Source organism: Girardinichthys multiradiatus, chromosome 19 (genome assembly GCF_021462225.1).
Source record: "Girardinichthys multiradiatus isolate DD_20200921_A chromosome 19, DD_fGirMul_XY1, whole genome shotgun sequence".
Taxonomy (NCBI): domain Eukaryota; kingdom Metazoa; phylum Chordata; class Actinopteri; order Cyprinodontiformes; family Goodeidae; genus Girardinichthys; species Girardinichthys multiradiatus.
In genome coordinates, this window is record NC_061811.1 from 33600929 (window position 1) to 33625400 (window position 24472).

Here is a 24472-nt window from a genome sequence, read left to right on the forward strand (position 1 = left end):
ATGGGCTCTGGAACCAATCTCCTCGAGAGGGGCTGGACTCTCTTCTACTCTGGAGTGGACCACAGGGAGAGGCGGCGGGCTGGGGTGGGTTTGCTTGTCGCCCCCCAGCTCAGCCGTCTAGTGTTGGGGTTTACCCCAGTGGATGAGAGGGTCGTATCCCTACGCCTTCGGGTTGGGGAGAGGTCTCTGACTATCATTTCAGCCTACGGGCCGAGTGGTAGTACCCGGCCTTCTTGGCGTCCCTGTCGGGGTTGCTGGATAGTGCCCCTCCCGGGGACTCCATTATTCTGCTGGGGGACTTAAACGCCCACGTGGGAAATGACAGTGACACCTGGAGAGGCGTGATCAGGAGTAATGGCCTCCCCGATCTGAATCCGAGCAGTGTTTTGTTATTGGACTTCTGTGCTAGTCACGGATTGTCCATAATGAACACCACGTTCAAACATAAGGGTGTCCATCAGTGCACTTGGCACCAGGACATCCTAGGCAGGAGGTCAATGATCAACTTTGTTGGCATGTCATCAGACCTTCGGCCGCATGTTTTGGACACTCGGGTGAAGAGAGGGCCTGAGCTGTCCACTGATCACCACCTGGTGGTGAGTTGGATCCGCTGGGGGAGGAGAAAGCCGGACAGACTTGGCAGGCCCAAGCACATAGTGAGGGTCTGCTGGGAATGTCTGGCGGACCCCTTGGCCAGGGATGTATTCAACTCCCACCTCCGGGAGAGCTTTGACCAAATTCCGAGAGATGTTGGAGACATAGAGTTCAAGTGGACCATGTTCTCCGCATCTATTGTCGATGCAGCTGCGCATAGCTGCGGCCGTAAGGTCTGCGGTGCCTGTTGCAGCGGCAATCCCCGAACCCGGTGGTGGACACCGGCAGTAAGGAACGCTGTCAAGCTGAAGAAGGAGTCCTATCAGCTGTGGTTGGCTTGTGGGACTCCTGAGGCGGCTGACGGGTACCGTGGGCCAAGCATGCCGCGGCCCGGGCGGTGGCAGAGGCAAAAACTTGGACCTGGGAGGACTTTGGTGAGGCCATGGAGAAGGACTACCGGTTGGCCCCGAAGAGATTCTGGCAAACCGTCCGGCGCCTCAGGAGGGGGAAGCAGTGCTTCGCCAACACTGTTTACAGCGGGGGTGGGGAGCTGCTGACCTCGACTGGGGACATATTCGGGTGGTGGAAGGAGTACTTCGAGGATCTCCTCAATCCTGCCGTCACGCATTCCCTGGTGGAAACAGAGGCTGGGGACTCGGGGTTGGACTCTTTCATCACCAAGGCTGAAGTCACCGAGGTGGTTAAAAAGCTCTACGGTAGCAGGGCTTCGGGGTTGGAAGAGATCAGCCCTGAGTACCTGAACTCTTTGGATATTGTGGGGCTGTCATGGTTGACACGCCTCTTCAACATTGCGTGGCAGATGGGGACAGTGCCTCTGGATTGGCAGACTGGGGTGGTGGTCCCCCTACATAAGAAGGGTGAACGGAGGGTGTGTTCCAACTACTAGGGGAATAACACTCCTCAGCCTCCCTGGTAAGGCCTACGCCAGGGTATTGGAGAGGAGAGTCTGGCCGATAGTCGAACCTCGGCTTCAGGAGGAGCAGTGTGGTTCTCATCCCGGCAGTGGAACACTTGACCAGCTCTATACCCTCTACAGGGTACTCGAGGGTTCATGGGAGTTTGCCCAACCGGTCCACATGTGTTTTGTGGAACTGGAGAAAGCATTCGACTGTGTCCCTCGTGATGCCCTGTGGGTGGTGCTCCAGGAGTATGGAATCGGGGGCCCTTTACTAGGGGCCATCCGGTCTCTGTACAAGCGGAGCAGGAGTTTGGTTTGCATTGCCGGCACTAAGTCGGACCTGTTCCCGGTACATGTTGGACTCCGGCAGGGCTGCCCTTTGTCACCAGTCGTGTTCATAACTTTTATGGACAGGATTTCTAGATGCAGCCAAGGGCCGGAGGGGGTCTGGTTTGGAGATCAGAGGATTTCGTCTCTTCTTTTTGCAGATGACATGGTCCTGCTGGCCCACTCTAGCCAAGACCTACACCACGCACTGTGGCGGTTCGCAGCCGAGTGTGAAGCGACAGGGATGAAAAGCAGCTCCTCCATGGTTCTCCACCGGAAAAGGGTGGCTTGTCCTCTTCAGGTTGGAGGGGAGTTCCTGCCTCAAGTGGAGGAGTTTAAGTATCTCGGGGTCTTGTTCACGAGTGAGGGAAGAATGGAGCGGGAGATCAACAGACCGCATCCACAGTAATGGGGGCACTGTGTCGGTCCGTTGTGGTGAGGAGAGAGATGAGCCGAAAAGCGAAGCTCTCGATTTACCGGTCGGTCTACGTTCCAACCCTCACCTATGGCCATGAACTTTGGGTCATGACTGAAAAAACGAGATCCCGGATACAAGCGGCTGAAATGAGCTTCCTCCGTAGGGTGGCCGGGCACTCCCTTAGAGATACGGTGAGGAGCTCGGCCATCCGGGAGGGGCTCGGTGTAGAGCCGCTGCTCCTCCACATCGACCTCACCTGACCTATTGGTTTGGCTGGACGGCAGGGTCTTGGTAGATTTTCAAGTGTACCTTACTCTTTTGTTATTTTCCGATTGTCATAATGTTAACTGCCGACCTGACCCACATGCAGAGAACAACCAGAGACAGATGAGATTAGTGAATGTTTATTTAAACAAATCATCCTGGGAATGGGAAACAAGACTGGAACCGTCTGGCTGCTGGAGAAGAGCAGAGTTACAAATTGGACCTCAGAGAACACACCAGAACTGATTGTGCAGCTTACAGGTAAGTGCAGGGAAACCCGCTGGGGGGAATGGTCATAGATCCAGTGGTGACTCAGTTCAGACCGATTCTTTAAATCTCTGGTCAACTCTTTTAGAGAATCAATCTATTATGGTTAGGATTACGGTCATCCCATGGGAGTTGGGCAGGCCAGTGATGAAGTCCAGAGCAATATGTGACCATGGTCGAGTGGGTACACTAAGAGGCTGGAGGAGGCCGGCAGGAGGGCGGTTAGGTGCCTTGTTCCTGGCGCAAACAGTACAGGTGTTCACAAAGTCTCTGATATCCTTGTGCAGGGACGGCCACCAGAACCTTCTGGAAATGGAAGCAATGATTCGGCTGACGCCCGGGTGGACGGAGAACTTGGTGGAATGAAATCAGCTGATCAGTTTGGATCGCACCGATTCGGGTATGCACTTCCATCCTGGGGGTTCGGTACCAGGTCCAGGGTCAGTCGTTAGGGCTCGCTGCATCAGGTTCTCAATCTCCCAGGTCAGAAAACCGACCGTGCAACCGAGAGGTAGGATGGGTTCAGCCTTCTTTTCAGAATCTTCAGGTCCAAACTGGTGGGAGAGAGCATCAGGCTTAAGGTTCCTTGTGCCGGGTCTAAAATAAATGGACGGGTTAAAAGAAAAGAAAAGTGAACAACGTGACTGTCTAGAATTTAAACGTTTAGCTGACTGAATGGAGGACAGATTGTTGTGGTCTGTCCAAACCAGTATGGGATGTTCAGCTCCCTCCAACCAATGCCTCCACTCGTCCAAGGACAGCTTGATGGCCAGTAGTTTGCGGTCTCCCACCTCGTAATTCTGTTCAGCAGACGTCAGGCGACGAGAGAAGAAGGCGCACAGATGAAGTCATCCGTCCTGGCCAGAAAGCTGGGAGAGGAACGCTCCCACCCCGGTGTCCGAGGCATCCACCTCCAGGGTAAACTGCTTTGAGGGATCAGGGTGGATCAGAACCGGGGCCTGAGAGACGGGTGAAAGCGGCCTCAGCGTCAGCGTTCCAGCTGAATGGCACCTTGATGGAAGTCAGCGCTGTAAGGAGTGCTGCTACCTGGCTGTAGTTCCGGATGAACCTCCGATAGAAGTTTGCGAATCCCAAGAACTGTTGAAGCTTCTTGGGTGAATCCGGAACTGGCCACTGTAACACTGCTCTCACCTTCTCGGGATCAGCGCGAACCTGTCCACCCTCCAAAATGAATCCCAGGAAGCTGACAGTGGACTGGTGGAAGGCGCACTTCTCCACCTTGACGAATAGTCTGTTCTCCAGGAGGCGCTGAAGGACTAGCCGGACATGGCGGCGGTGCTCCTCGAGGTCTCTAGAATAGATAAAAAAATATCGTCCAAATATACAAAAACAGAAACATTCAGGAAGTCTCTTAGCACATCATTGAACAGGGCCTGGAACACCACCGGTGCATTGCACAGTCCAAAAGGCATGACTAGATACTCAAAGTGGCCGAGGTGGGTCTTAAACGCCGTCTTCCACTCGTCCCCCTGGCAGATCCTGATGAGGTGGTATGTGTTTCTGAGGTCCAGCTTAGAAAACACAGTGGCCCCGTGAACGGGCTTGAAAGCGGAGGCTAGGAGCGGCAAAGGGTACTTGTTCTTAACAGTGATAGCGTTAAGACCCCTGTAATCTATACAGGTGCGTAAAGTGCCATCCTTCTTACCAACAAAGAAAAAACCCGCAGCCAGGGGTGAGGATTATGGGCGGATTATACCAGTCGCTAGGGACTCCGCTATATAGTTTTCCATAACCCGTCTGTCAGGACCAGAGATCTTATATAGACGGCTAGAAGGCAGGGGAGCACCAGGAAGAAGATCTATTGCGCAATCATAGGGCCGGTGGAGGGGCAATGACAGGGCTCGTTATTTATTGAACACTGGTCTGAGGTCATGATACTCGGGAGGGACTCCGGCCAAGTCCGGAGTCTCCTCCTCGTTACAAATAACAGGAGCAGAACTGGGGCAGACGGCAGATTGTAAACACGACTGCAGGCAGCTCTCAGACCAGGCCTCCACCCGGCATTCAGCCCAATTAATATAGGGATCATGTAGCCACAACCAGGGAAACCCGAGGCCGAATGGGGCAAGAAGAAATTAAATGATCTGAGGCTCCACAGTAAAAGCATTGGTCAACCTCCCGCCGCTGCCTCTGCTCACCGGGCGAGAGTCTAGCCCTTCCCACCTGCATTGACTCAGGCTCGGCGGGAGCACTCAGCTGAGGCTGCCGACCAGGTGACACAGAGTGAGCTGCTAGCGGGGGTCTACCGGCAGCTCTTTCAAAGCGGGCTCGCCTTCTCTCTCTGAGACGGGAATCAAGGCGGACTGCTAGGTCAATATAATCATCTAATTCTTTAGGCTCCTCCACTAGGGCTAACTCGTCTTTTAATGTCTCGTCCAAAGACTGAAAAAATGCTGCCTTTAATGCGCTGGTGTTCCAGCCAGAAGCTGCAGCTTAAGTACGGAATTCTATAGAAAACTCAGCCACTGAGCGATTACGCTGTTTTAATGTCCAGAACCTGCGAGCAAGACTGGTCTGATCAAAACCTAACTCAAATGTTTTTCTAAACTCTGATTCAAACTCTGCATATGATACCTCGTCTCTGCCCACTGGTGTGCCCTCCCAGTTAATAAGCCCAGAATATAAGAGATCTTTCCCTCATCATGAGGAAAAGAATGGGGCGACCTATTAAAAACTAAAGAGCAATGAAGCAGAAAACCACGACAACCTCCCACCTCCCCTTAATATCTTTCGGGATTGGGGGAGGTTACCTCGCGGAAGTGTTGGTGTTGCTGAGGCAGAGGTTAAGCGGCTGCGCCCCCTACCGGAGTGGAGGGCTCTGGTGCTGAGGTGGTCTGGTTACAAGCCTGCTGGAGGAGCAAAGCCAGCTGCTCTACCTGCTGACTAGTCTGCCGCTGCTGATCCAGAATCTCCCCGGAGGGTAGAATCATGTGAACGGATCTGCTGGCTGTGCTCGGCTAAGGTCCTCTGGAGGTTCTCCCCGCGGGGTCCGGCTGGCCTGAGCGTTTTGTCATAATGTTAACTCCCCCATAATGTTAACTGCTGACCTGACCCACATGGCTGCGGGAGAAGAGCAGAGTTGCAAACTGGACCTCAGTGAATGCACCAGAACTGATTGTGAAGCTTACAGGTAAGCGCAGGGAAACCCGCCGGGGGGAATGGTCATAGATCCAGTGGTGTAAGAGAGAGTGGCTCGCCTTGACCGCCGTTTTCGTTAAGACGAGGCCGACAGAAGGTGCTGGGAGGGCGGACAGGATTCGCTTCGCTGGTGGCTCACAGAAGAGTCAGCCTGAATGTTCAATTCGAGACTCAGTTCAGACCGATTCTTTAAATCTCTGGTCAACTCCGTCGGATCCAGAGGTAAGGCAGCTGGAAGTGTCAGAATAGGCAAAATCAGTGCAAGTTTACAGAAAATTTCAGAAATAACTTTCAAACTACGAGAGTAGATTTCAGGGGAGGCCAATAGCTGTACCGCAAGGGCAAAACACTCAGGCAACGAAGTGCAGGCGCGGCCTCTTCATATACTGCCCAGTTGATAAGCCTGATGAGCTGCACCTGTCCCTTTTCCAGCACCTCCAGGCAACGGCACCTGGCGGTAAAATGGTTAGCTGCAGGCAGACACACCACGGTGCATTGACAGTGTATTTTTGTGGTCTCTGATGTAAAGTTACATACTGACACAAAAAAGTCCAGGTCCTTCAAGTAGGATTTAAACCAATTGAGTGCTGTACCAGAAAGGCCAACCCAGTTTTCCAGGTGTGCTAATAAAATGGAGGGATCAACAGTGTCGAATTCTGCACTAAGGTCCAATAATACCAGCATTGTGGTTTTTCCACAGTCTGCATTTATACGGATGTCATTGAACACCTTGACAAGAGCAACATCAGGGCAACATCAGTTACAGACACCTTGGAAATGTTTAGACCCTTAGTGATGATGAAGTCCAAAATATGTCCCTGTTTGTACGTTTGCTCTTTAACTTGTTGAGTCAAACCAAAATTTCTAAGAATGTCACACTCTATTGCACTTGTCTTCAGGATTGTCCATGTGAATGCTGAAGTCTCCCACAATAATTAAACAGTCATAATCAACAAATAACACAGATAAAAGCTCATCAAAATCACTGAAAAAGTTTGTTTTGGACTTAGGAGGCCTGTAAATATTCAAGAACATGGTTAACAATAAAGACGATTTGAAAAAAATAGTTAAGATTTTTAGTGGAAAAAATCACTTACAAAAGCTGCAGCACCCTGTGAGAAATTCTTGCAATTGGCATTGGAGGACAAAGGCACCCAGATACGTCTCACCCCCTGCAGTCTCCCTACTCTCAGCCCTCCCACTGTCTCAGTAACCAAATCCTCAGAGTTGCAGTGTGCCCACATTCTTTTTAAAAGGACTAGATAGCTTAAAAGAGGTGTGGTGTCTATGGCTCCACAGCTTTATTTCCTTTTAGAAAAAAAAGTATAAATTTTCTAATGTTTCCATTAGCGGCAGCCTTTTTTTTAACCAACTGCACAAACAAGCATTCAGATAAAAGTGTCCCTCAGAAGCTGTAAAACTTCCAAGAATAGGCTCGAAAAGGGAAAAAAACTCCCAACAGGGCAACTGCTCAAGATTTAATTTGTCAGCTGTGAGAGTTTAACAGCTTTAAAGAAATTCCAACTCTGACCGAAACATAAAAAGAAATATTAGAACAAAACATGCAAAACAGCTGTCAGTGCATGAGATTTTAGATAAATGCATCTTGACATAATGGCCAGTTTCCTGATCTAACCAAGATGTTCTGGATGCATGGAACAGAAGATGAGAAAAAGTGGGTTATATCTGAAAATAATCACAGTAAAGATTGGCTAATGCGTCAATCACTAGGGCTGTCCCAAAAACCCAGATGAAAATAGATCACTCTTGGTTTTGTTTGGAAAGGAGAGTGTGTGGACCCTTCTTAGGCATTGCTGGTTAGAAGTTTACATACACTCAGAACTGACATTAATATAATTCATTTCAGACTGCTTAAGAGACATTTGAATAACATTTTTGCTCTGAAGTGAAATGTGATACAAGACACAACATTAATATTTGAAAACAAAAAGAATTAGGTTCACATTTGAATTTAATGCAAATTATTTTTATCTGTACGGGTTACAATCACAGATACGAACAGAAATACCCTTATTTCCTAAAATACATGCTTGTCTGCCATCAGAAACATAAGCTTGAGTCACGTCCCATTCTTAATCCATCAGGTTTATAATGCTGGCGCACTTTTCGCAGCTAAAACAGCTTCAACTCTTCTAGGAAGGCTTTCCACAAAGTTTAGGAGCCATTAGTCAGGTTAGACACCAAGAATGGACAAGAAATTTTGGCTCACAGTTTCTGCTCTAATTCATTACTAAGGTTTTCCATCGGCTTGATGTAAGGACTCATTGCGAAACAGTCCAGTTCTTCCACACCAAACTCGCCCATCTGTGTCTTTATGGGCCTTGCTTTGTGTACTGGTGGATACAGTACACAGCTGATAGTCCTACTGAATAGACTGTTAGAATTTGTATTATGACAAGAAAAAAGCAGCTAAGTAAAGAAAAACAAGTGGCCATCATTACTTTAAGAAATGAAGGTCAGTCAGTCTGAACAATTGGGAAAACTTTGAAATTGTCCCCAAGTGCAGTTGCAAAAACCATTAAACGCTACAAAGAAACTGGCTCACATGAGGACCGCTCGAGGAATGGAAGACCAAGAGTCACCTCTGCTGCGGATGATAAGTTCGTCTGAGTCACCAGCCTCAGAAATCGCAGGTTAACAACAGCTCAGATTGCATCCAACTCCTGCACAACACAACTGATGGTCCCAACCCCATTTATAAGGCTTAAAATCCCACTTATCAAACCTCACAGGGCACACCTGTGAAGTGAAAACCATTTCAGGTGACTACCTCTTGAAGCTCGTCAACAGAATGCCAAGAGTGTGCGTAGCAGTAATCAAAGCAAAAGGTGGCTACTTTGAATAACCTAGAATATAAGACATATTTTCAGTTGTTTCACACTTTTTTGTTCAGTATATAATTCCACATGTCTTAATTCATAGTTTTGATGCCTTCAGTGTGAAGCTACAATATTCATAGTCATGAAAATAAAGAAAACTCTTTGAATGAGAGTGTGTGTCCAAACCTTTGGTCTGGACTGTATGTATATACAGGGGTTGGACAATGAAACTGAAACACCTGTCATTTTAGTGTGGGAGGTTTCATGGCTAAATTGGACCAGCCTGGTAGCCAGTCTTCATTGATTGCACATTGCACCAGTAAGAGCAGAGTGTGAAGGTTCAATTAGCAGGGTCAGACCACAGTTTTGCTCAAAATATTGAAATGCACACAACATTATGGGTGACATACCAGAGTTCAAAAGAGGACAAATTGTTGGTGCACGTCTTGCTGGCGCATCTGTGACCAAGACAGCAAGTCTTTGTGATGTATCAAGAGCCACGGTATCCAGGGTAATGTCAGCATACCACCAAGAAGGACGAACCACATCCAACAGGATTAACTGTGGACGTAAGAGGAAGCTGTCTGAAAGGGATGTTCGGGTGCTAACCCGGATTGTATACAAAAAACATAAAACCACAGCAGCCCAAATCACGGCAGAATTAAATGGACTGAACTTATATAGCACTTTTCCAGTCATACAGACCACTCAAAGCGCTTTACACTAGAGCCACATTCACCCAATCGCACTCACTAATGCTCACACATTCACACACCAATATGCAGATCGGTAGGCAACTTGAGATTAAGTGCCTTGCCCAGGGGCACATTGACATATGTGGAAGCTGGAATTGAACCCACAACCTTCTGATTGCAAGACAGCTACTCTTCCTACTGAGCCACAGTCACCTCAATTGTCTGTCGGGAGCTCAACAGGGTCAATATTCATGGCCGGGCTGCTATGGCCAAACCTTTGGTCATGCCAATGCCAAACGTCGGTTTCAATGGTGCAAGGAGCGCAAATCTTGGGCTGTGGACAATGTGAAACATGTATTGTTCTCTGATAAGTCCACCTTTACTGTTTTCCCCACATCCGGGAGAGTTACGGTGTGGAGAAGCCCCAAAGAAGCATACCACCCAGACTGTTGCATGCCCAGAGTGAAGCATGGGGGTGGATCAGCGATGGTTTGGGCTGCCATATCATGGCATTCCCTTGGCCCAATACTTGTGCTAGATGGGCACATCACTGCCAAGGACTCCCGAACCATTCTTGAGGACCATGTGCATCCAATGGTTCAAACATTGTATCCTGAAGGCGGTGCCATGTATCAGGATGACAATGCACCAATACAAACAGCAAGACTGGTGAAAGATTGGTTTGATGAACATGAAAGTGAAGTTGAACATCTCCCATGGCCTGCACAGTCACCAGATCGAAATATTATTGAGCCACTTTGGGGTGTTTTGGAGGAGCGAGTCAGGAAACGTTTCCTCCACCAGTATCACGTAGTGACCTGGCCACTATCCTGCAAGAAGAATGGCTTAAAATCCCTCTGACCACTGTGCAGGACTTGTATATGTCATTCCCAAGACGAATTGACGCTGTATTGGCCGCAAAACGAGGCCCTACACCATACTAATAAATTATTGTGGTCTAAAACCAGGTGTTTCAGTTTCATTGTCCAACCCCTGTGTATATATATATATATATATATATATATATATATATATATATATATATATATATATATATATATATATATATATATATATATATACATATAGAGTGGGCTTCATAGGAAGGTCCAGCAAGGGGAATACAAAGAAAAGGGTCTCACCCTGAGTCCCATTCATGCAAGATCTGCCATCACCTGCACTGACACATATAGGTCATGCTAACAGATGTGGGTTTCTCATTTTTCTTTAAAAGATTCTCCAAACACAACAATACAAATCAGTTTTAATTTTACTGGAATCAGTTTTATTTTTACGTTAATTTTACAGGAAACGTTAAAGGGAAAGGGTAGGTGAACTGTATCCACACCCTCGTAGCACAGACTATGCACCATTTTCCAGTTTTGTTATTTCCATTTTATGGCTGCATGAAATAGGCTATCGATTTCACTTGCCCTATTTCAACTGTGGTCAAGATTGGATTTCTTTCCCCGTTTTTTATTTTAAACGAGCTTGGCGGGGACCTCCAGCAGCCGGGCCGCCTTGGAGCAGAGGATCCACACGGACCGCCTCGCAGGTCAGAGAGCGCAAAACAAGAAAAAAAAGGTGGGGGAAACGACGCGCCAGTGATTCATCCGCAGTTTCCAGGCTGCGCTCAGGTGGAGGCGAAGAGGAGAGAAAACAGCCGCTCGGGACGGATGGGATGAAGCAGTCAGGGATTTTCAATAGGCGCAAGCTTTGAAACAAAACAAATATATATATTTCTTTTAGATTATTTAAACATTTCCAGCCTCGGTTTTTCACATTTCGGAACTGTGATCACCTTCCAGACAAAAGAGAGAGAAAAAAGTTTGACTCTAAAAAATGCTGCTTAGCTCTGCTGCTGTTTTTTCACGCACTGCTGTGGATTTCGGCGTCAGCGCAAGTGGCCAGTCATCACTTGAGAAATAGCTGCGATTCTTTTCGCTCTTTAATTCCGGTGCCAATTACAGCAGAAGGAAGGGACCCTTTCAATATTACTCCCGCACAGCGTCTCTCTCTTTGCCCGGGATTGCATCCATCTGAATTACCTCATTATGGACTTCATCGGACTGTACTTTCTTCATCTGGCTCTCATCGGTAAGTTGGAACGAAAGCGGCTGAACTTGTGCGGGATGAATGCTGGAAGCTGCCGGGATGCTCGCTGCAGAGCGTGTCTGACCTGTTTTCAGCCTGATATTCATGCTCATTAGTGCTGTAGTGGTTTCCAGCGTGTCCTCATCCTTGTGTATAAAGTTGGATGTTAGGATTTCCTCTCTTTTCCCTGCAGGATCAGCCAATTGTGAAGATATTTGCAGGGTAAGAGGATACTTTTTTCACAGAAATACACTAATGGAAATTCAGCGATGAATATCTGCTGTGTGTCTGAGGAAAAGGTAGCGACTGGTTAGACTGAACACATTTTCACCTAAGTTGCATTCGGGACACGGTTCCTTGCGTGAATTAAGCGGAACACATCTTTTTGTAGAAATATTTTAACATGCCACTGTAGACAAGTGTAAGTCAAACTGGCTGTGTGTGTGCGTGGCCGCGCATGCATTTGGCAAAGCGCGTTTTGTGGTGTGCGTGTGTGCACCTGCCTCTGCAGGTGATTTTCGTTGCCTGGGCAGAGCTGTGCGCAGCAGAGAGAGAGAGAGAAAAAACTGTCTGCGCTACTTGTAATGAGTGCGTGTGCCAGGGGAGGCTCCAGAATTTTTTTTAAATGTGCTGGGGCCTACTGATGATCTGGGGAGTGGGGTGGGGGTCTGTATTTGTCAAATACAAGTGCATCTAAATAAACAAGGATATTGTAAAAATGCCGTTTTATTTAGAAATCAGTTGACTAACAGAAACCTAGTATACTACATAAATAATTAACCAAAGAGCAATATACAGGTCCTTCTCAAAATATTAGCATATTGTGATAAAGTTCATTATTTTCCATAATGTAATGATGAAAATTTAACATTCGCATATTTTAGATTCATTGCACACTAACTGAAATATTTCAGGTCTTTTATTGTCTTAATACAGATGATTGTGGCATACAGCTCATGAAAACCCAAAATTCCTATCTCACAAAATTAGCATATTTCATCCAACCAATAAAAGAAAAGTGTTTTTAATCCAAAAAACGTCAACCTTCAAATAATCATGTACAGTTATGCACTCAATACTTGGTCGGGAATCCTTTTGCAGAAATGACTGCTTCAATGCGGCGTGGCATGGAGGCAATCAGCCTGTGGCACTGCTGAGGTCTTATGGAGGCCCAGGATGCTTCGATAGCGGCCTTTAGCTCATCCAGAGTGTTGGGTCTTGAGTCTCTCAACGTTCTCTTCACAATATCCCACAGATTCTCTATGGGGTTCAGGTCAGGAGAGTTGGCAGGCCAATTGAGCACAGTGATTCCATGGGCAGTAAACCATTTACCAGTGGTTTTGGCACTGTGAGCAGGTGCCAGGTCGTGCTGAAAAATGAAATCTTCATCTCCATAAAGCTTTTCAGCAGATGGAAGCATGAAGTGCTCCAAAATCTCCTGATAGCTAGCTGCATTGACCCTGCCCTTGATCAAACACAGTGGACCAACACCAGCAGCTGACACGGCACCCCAGACCATCACTGACTGTGGGTACTTGACACGGGACTTCTGGCATTTTGGCATTTCCTTCTCCCCAGTCTTCCTCCAGACTCTGGCACTTTGATTTCCGAATGACATGCAGAATTTGCTTTCATCTGAAAAAAGTACTTTGGGCCACTGAGCAACAGTCCAGTGCTGCTTCTCTGTAGCCCAGGTCAGGCGCTTCTGCCGCTGTTTCTGATTCAAAAGTGGCTTGACCTGGGGAATGCGGCACCTGTAGCCCATTTCCTGCACACGCCTGTGCACAGTGGCTCTGGATGTTTCTACTCCAGACTCAGTCCACTGCTTCCGCAGGTCCCCCAAGGTCTGGAATCGGCCCTTCTTCGCAATCTTCCTCAGGGTCCGGTCACCTCTTCTCGTTGTGCAGCGTTTTCTGCCACACTTTTTCCTTCCCACAGACTTCCCACTGAGGTGCCTTGATACAGCCCTCTGGGAACAGCCTATTCGTTCAGAAATGTCTTTCTGTGTCTTACCCTCTTGCTTGAGGGTGTCAATAGTGGCCTTCTGGACAGCAGTCAGGTCGGCAGTCTTACCCATGATTGAGTGATGAACCAGGCTGGGAGTTTTAAAGGCCTCAGGAATCTTTTGCAGGTGTTTAGAGTTAACTTGTTGATTCAGATGATTAGGTTCATAGCTTGTTTAGAGACCCTTTTAATGACATGCTAATTTTGTGAGATAGGAATTTTGGGTTTTCATGAGCTGTATGCCAAAATCATCCATATTAAGACAATAAAAGACCTAAAATATTTCAGTTAGCGTGCAATGAATCTAAAATATATGAATGTTAAATTTTCATCATTACATTATGGAAAATAATGAACTTTATCACAATATGCTAATATTTTGAGAAGGACCTGTATTTTAAGCATTCAACTCTGTTATGTCATATTCAAAATTTCTGTGAAAATTTTGAGTATTACATAAGACCAAAAACAATATAATTTTAGCACAAACATTTTCTATTTCAGCCTTGTTGTGCCTACACAATCATTTGATGAACTGAGGACTTTGCGGTGGTCCAGTAAACTATCATTGTACAACAAGGGTAAACTACAAGGGATCATTCCTAAAGAAGCTGGCTGTATCCAAGTATAATAATGGAAAGCTAAGTGGAAGGAAAAGGTGTGGAAGAAATGGAGCATGCTCAGGGATGACCAAAGCCTTGAGAGGGTTTTAAATCTGTGGGAGGCTCACAAGGCGTGAGATGCACCTGTAGTCATTTACTGTTAGGCCACTACTGAACCAGAGTAAATGTCAGAAGCATCTTAACTAGCCTAAAGTGAGAAAAAGGAGGGGACTGTTCCTCAGTGGGGGAAAGTTTTTCAACCCAAATAAAAATTTTGATTCTTATATTAAAATTAAGATCCCAGAATCTGGAGGAAGAGTGGAGATGTACAGAATCCATGTTTTAAGAGGTCTAATGTGGAGTTTTCACAGTCGGTGATTATTTTGGGAGCAAAGCCAACCAATGGTCTAAAGTCCAAAGTTAGCACAGTCATCTACTATGAGATCTTAGAGCACCTTATGCGTCCCTCTGCTGTTAAGCTTCAATAACAATGGGATCACTTTGCTTAACTGTTCGTTCGTCGTCTTCCGCTTATCCAGGACCGGGTCGCGGGGGCAGCAGACTCAGCAGAGACGCCCAGACGTCCCTCTCCCCAGACACCTCCTCCAGTTCCTCCAGGGGGAGCCCAAGGCGTTCCCAGGCCAGCCGAGAGACATAGTCCCTCCAGCGTGTCCTGGGCCTCCTCCCGGTGGGACGTGCCTGGAACACCTCCCGAGGAAGGCGTCCAGGAGGCATCCGGTATAGATGCCCGAGCCACCTCAACTGGCTCCTCTCGATGTGGAGGAGCAGCGGCTCTACTCTGAGCCCCTCCCGGATGGCCGAGCTCCTCACCCTATCTCTAAGGGAGTGCCCGGCCACCCTACGGAGGAAGCTCATTTCCGCCGCTTGTAGCCGGGATCTCGTTCTTTCGGTCATGACCCAAAGTTCATGACCAAAGTTCTTCCCTCACTCGTGAACAAGACCCATAAATACTCCTCCACTTGAGGCAGGAACTCCCTTCTTTCGGTAATGACCCAAAGTTCATGGCCATAGGTGAGGGTAGGAACGAAGACCGACCAGTAAATTGAGAGCTTTGCTTTTCGGCTCAGCTCTCTCTTCACCACAATGGACCGGCACAGCGCCCCCATTACTGTGGCAGCCGCACCGATCCGTCTGTCGATCTCCCACTCCATTCTTCCCTCACTCATGAACAAGACCCCGAGATACTTAAACTCCTCCACTTGAGGCAGGAACTCCCCTCCAACCTGAAGAAGACAAGCCACCCTTTTCCGGTCGAGTACCATGGCCTCGGACTTGGAGGAGCTTGGGCCTGCCAAGTCTGTCTGGCTTTCTCCTCCTCCAGCGGATCCAACTCACCACCAGGTGATGATCAGTGGACAGCTCAGCCCCTCTCTTCACCCGAGTGTCCAAAACATGCGGCCGAAGGTCTGATGATACGACAACAAAGTCGATCATCGACTTCTTGCCTAGGGTGTCCTGGTGCCAAGTACACTGATGGACACCCTTATGTTTGAACATGGTGTTCGTTATGGACAATCCGTGACTAGCACAGAAGTCCAATAACAAAACACCACTCAGATTCAGATTGGGGAGGCCATTCCTCCCGATCACGCCTCTCCAGGTGTCACTGTCATTCCCCACATGGGCGTTGAAGTCCCCCAGCAGAATAATGGAGTCCCCGGGAGGGGCACTATCCAGCACCCCCCGACAGGGACGCCAAGAAGGCCGGGTACTCTGCACTACCACTCGGCCCGTAGGCTGAAATGATAGTCAGAGACCTCTCCCCAACCCGAAGGCACAGGGATATGACCCTCTCATCCACTGGGGTAAACCCCAACACGAGACGGCTGAGCTGGGGGGGCACTTTGCTTAACTGCCCATTTGTTAAGAGGAAGATATGAGACACCTGAGTCAACAATGGAGATGAGCTCAAGGCCACTATTAAGACAACCCAAGCAACAAGTTGCTCCCCTCCATGTAATTTATGCAAAAGGAGCCCCAACCAGGTTTGCAATGCATATTTCTAGTAGGTGCACATTTTACAATGTGATTATAATTTTTGTGTAAAATTGTAATTGTTGGAAAAACAGAAATTTGGGTTTTTGGTAGCTGTTGTCAAAAATTAACAGGAATAAACTCTTGATATATGATTCTATTTAAATACATAAATAATGCAAGAAAAGTAACTTTGGTATGATATTAACATTTTTTAGATTCCCCCCCCCCCCCCCCCCCCCCCCCCCCCCGTGGCACCACTGCCGTGTGCGCACAAGCTCTATGTTTGTGTACACAGATGAGGCTTTACAGAACACACCACTGAAAGTTGTGTCCACAAGCAAATCAAACAGTGAGTTCATTAGCAGAGACCACAGGCACTGCAGGCACACACACAAAATCACTTGTCTTTCCACCTTACTTTGCCCCTTTCCAACATTCGCGTTGTTCTCAGCTTGTCAAATTAATACGTGCTAAGAGCTCTGATTTATTTCCCCTGACTTTCCTGCACTGAACTGAAATCTGCAATATTATCCCCGGGAGAAATAAACCTTCCCGCAGAGCGACGCCGTCTGCAACCCGGATGTACAGACAGGGGGATGGGGGGGTAGATTTATAGCCTAAACGATGACAGCTCTGCATCTCACACCCTATTTGATTTGAGCGACGATCTCCGAGGCGCACTGACAGCATCCCTGCGTTTGGGGGCTGCGCTGAAAATACAGTACTCTGAAGACACGGTGTTCCACCACACGCCCCAGAGGCCTTCTATTTCCAACACCTTCCCGTACAGGAAGAAGTGGGGCTAATATACCCCCACCACACAAACCTCACTTTTCACATTGCATGTAAAACACGTGTCACCATGCTTAGCTGTCAGTCAGGACACAAGTGGAAGCAGAACGTGTGGAGGGGTAGCAGTCACTCCTTGTCTTTTCATTGCAGATTTTCTCACCTTGTCAGGGGTATGTGTCAGTACGGCAGAGTGTACCTGCCAGGGCTTCATGATCCCGTCCATCAGATGCAGGAGGAGGCAGAAGGGAGATCAAAGCACTTACAGGAAACTTTTGCCTGAAGGTTGAAAACGGAAAATGGTCAGTTTGAGTGCATAGATGACGAGAGGCTCTTGGTTGGGTGGACATTCTATTTGAGCCTCAGCAAATAGAGACATGCAGCTCTACAAGTTTGACGGGGTTAACCGAGCTTTAAATGCTGCCTGCGGTGATAGGGCCCGCAGTAATAACCATCCAATCTAATGAACGTCTTCCTCTATGAAGAGCGGGGTTTGGCAAATTGATGTGTGTGAGATCTGCACACGTGTTGCTGCTGCATGTCATTAACTCATGAGGCTCAACTTGTACTCAGGGAAAATACATGCATATGCATTCTTCAGATTTCATTTTGCATATTTAGCTGGGCAGGCCTGCGATGCCTCACTAAGTTTCTGCCTGCACAGCTCTCACTGCTTTGCAGTCATTACTTCAATTAGATTGCTGGGTTTATCTGCATGTTTTTCTGCCTTGCCTTTTGTAACATGTCAGTGCTTCAGACATGTATTACAGACCTATATAAATGACAGTAATTGGCTGGTGAGTAGTAATGATGAGAGAAACAAATAGATGCTCTGAGATGAGTTTTCCATTTTTCTCACATTATGACTTAGCGGTGCCTGGGTCCAGGAGTGGTGGGCTGATAATGAAAGACATACGAGGATGGCTCCATCTTTTATTCTTTCCTTTTCAGGTGGGGGATCAGGTTCAGTCTGCTGACTTGATAGAGAGCACTGTTCGATTTACAGTGACACTCCTTGAGCCTCTTCAGCATCGCGCTGAACTCACCATCCCAGTTGCGAATCATGATGATGGCAGCATCATGCTGTGGGAATGCTTTTCTTCAGCAGGGATGGGGAAGCTGGTTATGTGGTAGATAATGACAATGTTTCGTAAAAATACAGGGCAAACCTGGAAGACAGTCTCTTAGGGGCTGCAAAAAGCTTGAGACTGGTGTGGAGGTTGTTCTTTATTAAAGCATAGTTATGTGTTAGAAAGGCCTGTAACCTGACAAAACACAAGATATTATATGTTGAAATCTTCTGACGAGAAGCTATTGATTAAAAATATGGTTATTTAGATTTTTAAGTTAAAGCACCTTTCATCTTCCACAGTTGGAGAATCTGAAGGCAAAATGAATTGGCATCATTCAGCTGCTTCTGCATCATTTGTGTATATTGATATTGACTGTATGAGCGAAACATTACTGACCCTGTAATAGAACAGTCTTTATCAGTTCACAAATTATAGACTGAACAGAACAATTACCAAAAAAGTTATAATTACTGTTACTAGGGCATAGCACTGAAGGGATGCTGATTACAATACATCATTAGGTAATTAATCACTCTTTAACTTTCTTGTCCAGCTGATTACAATTTGCAACTAATTCATATGTGTCACAAACTTTTTTCATTTGTCACTATTTGCTCAAGAATCTTTTTTTCAGCAAACTGGCAAAGCCTCAGATTTCCGTGTGTTTTTATGCTGTTAGTTGTTTGAGCCTAACCAAAAACTCTTCAAAAACATGGATGATTCATCTCTTTCATTATCTTTTAATGTACTTTTTGGCAGTCAGTTAGTCATTTTCTACCGCTTCTTCCATAATGGGCCGTGGGGAAGCTGGTGCCTATCTCCAGCAGTCTATGCGCGGGAGGCGGGTACACCCTGGACAGGTCGCCATCACAGGGCACACAAACAACCAAGCACACACTCATTCACACACCTAAGGGCAATTTAGAGAGACCAATTAACCTAACAGGCATGTCTTTGGACTGTGGGAGGAAGCCGGAGCACCCAGAGAGAACCCACGTATGCACGGGGAGAACATGCAAACTCCATGGAGAAAGACCCCAGGCCAGGAGTCGAACCCAGGACCTTCTTGCTGCAAGGCAACAGTGCCACCAACTACCCACCTTGCTTTTTGGCATGTGTATTAAAATTTATGCAATTATAATTTTAAAAGGAAAACAGAATTGAAGATTTATAACTTCACCAATAACAACTTTCAAATGTAATTTGCAGTTTGACTGCCTTCTGGTGGAAAATGACAGAATTTGTCATGAAAATGGTCTGGGTGCGCCTTCTAATTGGGATCTAAGAATGCATGAGCTTTGATATTAGTTTTAAGAACAATTTTACTTTTGTTCTGTCAAATATACAGTCATGGAATCAATTGCGCCAACCACAACATTCTTTGCAGTGAAAGTTGCGCTGAGTGAAATATCTGCTAAGGTGTTTCAAATGAATGCAGAGGAAAAACAGAGATGTAGAAGGCTTTTTAAAATAAACTGCATTTCTAACAGTCAGCTTTTCAATGAGACTGCTACAACAGAGAGTGTGACTTTGGTGGGTGATGCTTGTTTTGCACCTTCATCATTTTCCGTTTTGTGCCTTAATTTTCTTACGAAAAGGAGTCGCCTGTCGGAGAATATCAATTCCTACCCACCTTGGGGACATTTAGTCAAACTGGCAATGGGGCAAACCAGGAGCTAACTCCTTTTAACCCTTTAACCTCAGCCTATAATGCAACCTGTTGGATTTGAAAAGTTGACAGTCTTTTAGAAAACTCACAGTTAAGGCAGGGGACTATATGTTATGGGGATTGCAAACTGAGACTACTGTTTAAAGTTACTAGAGCTAAATTATGGGCCTAATCTTGTTAATATTCTGTATTCAATGCTAAAAACAGTTTAAAATGCCATCTCTATAATATTTTTTGTTGTTGTTTTAAACTAGTATAATTCTGTTTTACAGCAACTGTTTTCGCTCTCTCATACATCGTTTGACATTCCCTTTGTTTCCACTAAAATAATTCTTGACCACTTAGGTGGAAATGCTGGAAAAGAATATCATAAACACTAATAATTCAGGTCTGTCAATTGAAATCGGCTAAAAACAGGTCACAGTTTTAATCTAGCAATCGACAAATCTCTGATCAGTGCATCTCTACTTTTGTAAATACCTATAGATTTTTGGGAGTATACTTAGTTTTACACTAAGTCCATTTAGGGTTCAACTTTGTTTCACAAATACTTTCAGATATTTCGTGGTGTGTGGTTTTATATACTTGAGGTTAGATTAAAATAATTTTAAAACCTTGTAAATACCAGATCACTTAAGTAGATGTTTAACCTTGGAATTGACAAGCAGTGGACTTATTTTAACCACAACTACCAGCAGCATTTCTTTGTCAGTGATGATGTAGAATAAACATGCTCCTGGTTATTGTATTGTGGTAACTGTAGAAATAAAATCCAACAGAAAAAAGAATTATAGCATATTCAATAAATGTCACTGGTGAACTGATTCATGCCTCAGGAATAGTTGTCAGCAGTTTTTGAGAGTGGGATGAAATGAGAGTAAACATTTCTGATAACGCAACATCCAAGAACATCTCCTGCTTTGGATTGTGAGGTTTGAGTTCAGGTGATGTATCAGATTTATTCCGTTTCCCTCATTTCTGTTCCATGTTCTGCATTTTGATGAAGGTGAATTTCCAATAAACCTGCACAGGTTCACGTTTAGTTTCTTTTTCCGGTTTTCGCTGTCAGACGACAAACTAAATCTGAAATCATGACTAGAAAGTAAAGTATAGACATATATAAATGGCAGAGAACGGCAAAGTGACTGTTATACACCAGTCACTTTGAAAGAATTGTCATTTCGCTCACACCTTTTGATACATTCCTCCAAAATGAACCAAATAATAGCCGTTGGCCAAACTGGTCTGTGCTGCCATGCATATTATTTTTTTCATTGAGAGGTTAAAAATTTGATTTCTGTGAGCCAAAACTGCTGGTCAGAGTCAATGCCAAGCAAAGCTAAACAGCATCCAATTCCAGAATCCAAACAAGTGGTTCGAAGATCCCAGAATGTACGGTGTGTTATTAATTACACTAACCAGTCTAAAAATAAAAGGTTTAAAAACATTAAAACCATAAACGGGTCAGGTAAGCAGGGTCATATTGTAAGTGTATCACATTTTGGTTTTGTACAATATTTCAGTGTTTATAGATAAGCTAGAAGTTTAAATTTGAGAACTATGCCTCATCAGGGTTTGACATACAACTCTTAGAATATATAAATTGTAAAAAATACTTCATAGAGGAAATAAATTAATTAAATAGTAATTACAAATAAATACATATAAATACATATAACTTAATTAAACATACCCAGCAAAATATTGTGTTGCTCTCTGTAAGGTTAAGCTAACCTGAACAACAGTGTGCCTGCAAATCCTTAATTCCAGGCCAAAATTCTAATCTACAGCCCCACCAGTTTGGGGTTACTTGCAGTTCATGTATGAGCAAAGAAAAATAAATTTAATCATTACTTTTGGTTTCTCTTATCTTTTTTGTCAGTTTCTTGTCTAAAACGGTTATCGAAGCAAAAAGTAATATTGTGTAATTAAAAGAGTACACTTAATTTGTATCAGTACAACCAGTGTTTTTGAAAGGTTATAATTAGAGATGTACCAACATTTATGTCTCTTTAAGATCTACAGTATAAAAAATATTGGAACACCACTCAGTATGTTTTTTTTAACCTTTCTGACGTGAGAGGTCATTATTTATTTATATAAGGAGCAGAGACGATCATCACGCCGCTGTGTGAGAGAGCAGTCACTGTAAAACAAGGCTTTGATAGAGGCTAAGCCTACATTTAAAGAGGGGCTGAATGAGTGGTGATATTTCTCATTCCACTGGGTAAATTAATATTTTTTTTTTGTGCTGGGATAGTCCAAAAAAAACCTCCAGAGTTTTAAACTGGGTCTGGTAAACTGTGGACTGATCATTGATACTGCCACTGGGGCAACAGCAAAGTGGTCACCCAACTGTTTGGTCTGTCCAACTAAAATTGCCTGTTACCTGAGCAAAAGTAATTTTTTTTATATACTGACATTTCACATAGGTGACTCCTAGTGGCATACAAAGTAAAACAAACAGAAAAAAACTGCTAAAATACTAAAGCACAACAAAGACAAAATATGTATGGAGTTTAAACTCATTAGCATTACCAATATTATGTAAGATAAAGATAATATTATAATATTAGTGTAGTTACTGTTGCTAGCATTGCTAAGACAACAGTCCATATGTGTACATTCTTGAAAATGTGCATCTTTACCTTAATTGAAATTTCCAAAAGGCTGCCAGCTATATGTGTCATGAAAATGCCATATCTCTTGTCAAAGTACAGTCTGTTTCCTTTGAGACCTGCTGTTAGTATGCGACTTTGCTTTATGAAGTGTAAGCGAGTATTGACCCTTAGATATGAAGGTAGTTGCTGGAAGGTTAACATCCTGTTGTCTCTATGTTTAATGTTCTTATTTTAAAGTATTAAAAGGAAGTAGTTTCTGCACTGCCCCTTTATGTTGACAAAATCTATTCAGGTCAGGCTAGCAGACATGTGGTTACAAAAGCTTTAAAGAAGCCTCAAACATCATTAAATACTTTGTGTACCAGCATTTGGGGGTTTGGGAGGAAAATCTTTCTCTTTTAATTGCTGAAATCCTGTCCTTAGGAACACAATATCACACATTGTCTTTTCTCGTGAGCTGGGTGTATTGTCACACACCTCCTGCCAACATTTTTAAATCTAGCATGTTCCATGACAGACAAGTTTGAGCGCTCAAACAGATAAAATTTCTTGTGTGGTGCTGCTCGAGCTGTTGCATGTTGATGCGGCCGGGCGGCCGTCACTGGGCTTTGTGTTTGGCTTGTACTGGCGTGGGGTTGGCTTGTCTGCTAGGGCGTTCCTGGTAAGTGGTGTGTGCTTGGGGTTGGTGGTTTTCACAATGTCCCTACAGTCGTATAGAAGGATGTGTGTTGGAAGGAGCAGTTGCTTTGCTTGGCTCTATCGTTGTTGCTTGGCTGGCCTGGATGTTGGTGGTTCTGCGACTGGGAGGGGGTGCGGCCATTTCGCGGTAGGGGCGGTGGTATTTCTGTCCGGGGTACTGGGCGCTCTGCTGGTTCTGCACCTTGGGTCCGGAGGTGTTTGGGCAGTGTATTCTTGTTGTGGGTGTTGTGCTGGACTGGCTGGGTGGCTCTTTTTGTTGGGGTGGGATCACGCTCTTGGTTGGCACTGCTTGGTTCCGGCAGGTTCCTCTTTATTGGGGTTCATTGGTTTACATCACAAAGGGTGGTGTCCCCTTGAACCTCAGGTCTCTGGACACATGGCTGGATCTGCTCCGGCAATCCCTGTGGGCTCATCCCTGCAGCTCACTGGGGCTTCTGCACTGGAGCTGCTGGGAGGTTCCCCCAGGGCTCTCCTCTGCTCCTCTCGGGGGGGTAAGGTTGTCCCGGTGATGGTCTTTCTGGGGCTCCCATACTCTGGGGGGGCTTTGGATGTCTGTGGCTCTGATTTCCTCCGTTTCTGCCTTGAATCCTGGAGGGCAGGTGTGTGACTTTTCATGCCCACTATTGAAACCTTATATACACAAGTACGCTCAGACTTACACCTACAAGAGTTTTGATTCTTTGATTCAAGTGATTACAGATACACAGGTATACACCTTGCATTAATCAGTACCAAGTACTTTTCAGCGACGTTGTTGTTATATATGCGTTTATTGTTTTTCCTTATGTATTTTTGCTTTTTGTTTTCTCTTTTTCTCTCTCTGCAGGTGTAGAAAGAGATTTCTAAGGTGCTGACTTGTATTCTCTTTATCCTTCTTTTTCCTCTGTTTCTCCTCTATCTCCTCTCTTCTTATCTCCTTCTCTTGATGGATATATTGATAGATATATATATACAGTACAGACCAAAGGTTTGGACACACCTTCTCATTCAAAGAGTTCTCTTTATTTTCATGACTATGAATATTGTAGCTTCAAACTGAAGGCATCAAAACTATGAATTAACACATGTGGAATTATATACTGAACAAAAAAGTGTGAAACAACTGAAAATATGTCTTATATTCTAGCTTCTTCAAAGTAGCCACCTTTTGCTTTGATTACTGCTCCACACACTCTTGGCATTCTGTTGATGAGCTTCAAGAGGTAGTCACCTGAAATGGTTTTCACTTCACAGGTGTGCCCTGTCAGGTTTAATACGTGGGATTTCAAACCTTATAAATGGGGATGGGACCATCAGTTGTGTTGTGCAGGAGGTGGATACAGTACACAGCTGATAGTCCTACTGAATAGACTGTTAGAATTTGTATTATGGCAAGAAAAAAGCAGCTAAGTAAAGAAAAACAAGTGGCCATCATTACTTTAAGAAATGAAGGTCAGTCAG

The 24472-nt window shown here is 45.4% G+C and overlaps 1 protein-coding gene across 2 annotated transcripts in view; it reads left to right on the forward strand.

Moving 5' to 3' along the window:
- Window positions 1–10949: 10949 nt before the first annotated feature.
- Window positions 10950–24472, forward strand: part of gfra4a (GDNF family receptor alpha 4a) — a 308249-nt gene continuing 294726 nt past the window's right edge. The window contains exon 1 of one of the 2 annotated variants that reach the window (XM_047346216.1): window positions 10950–11580. In XM_047346216.1, coding sequence (XP_047202172.1) covers window positions 11538–11580 — 43 coding nt within the window. In that variant the 5' untranslated portion in view covers window positions 10950–11537. Of the gene's footprint in view, window positions 11581–11619; window positions 11800–24472 lie in introns of those variants that run through there. The other variant, XM_047346218.1, reaches the window with a different exon arrangement.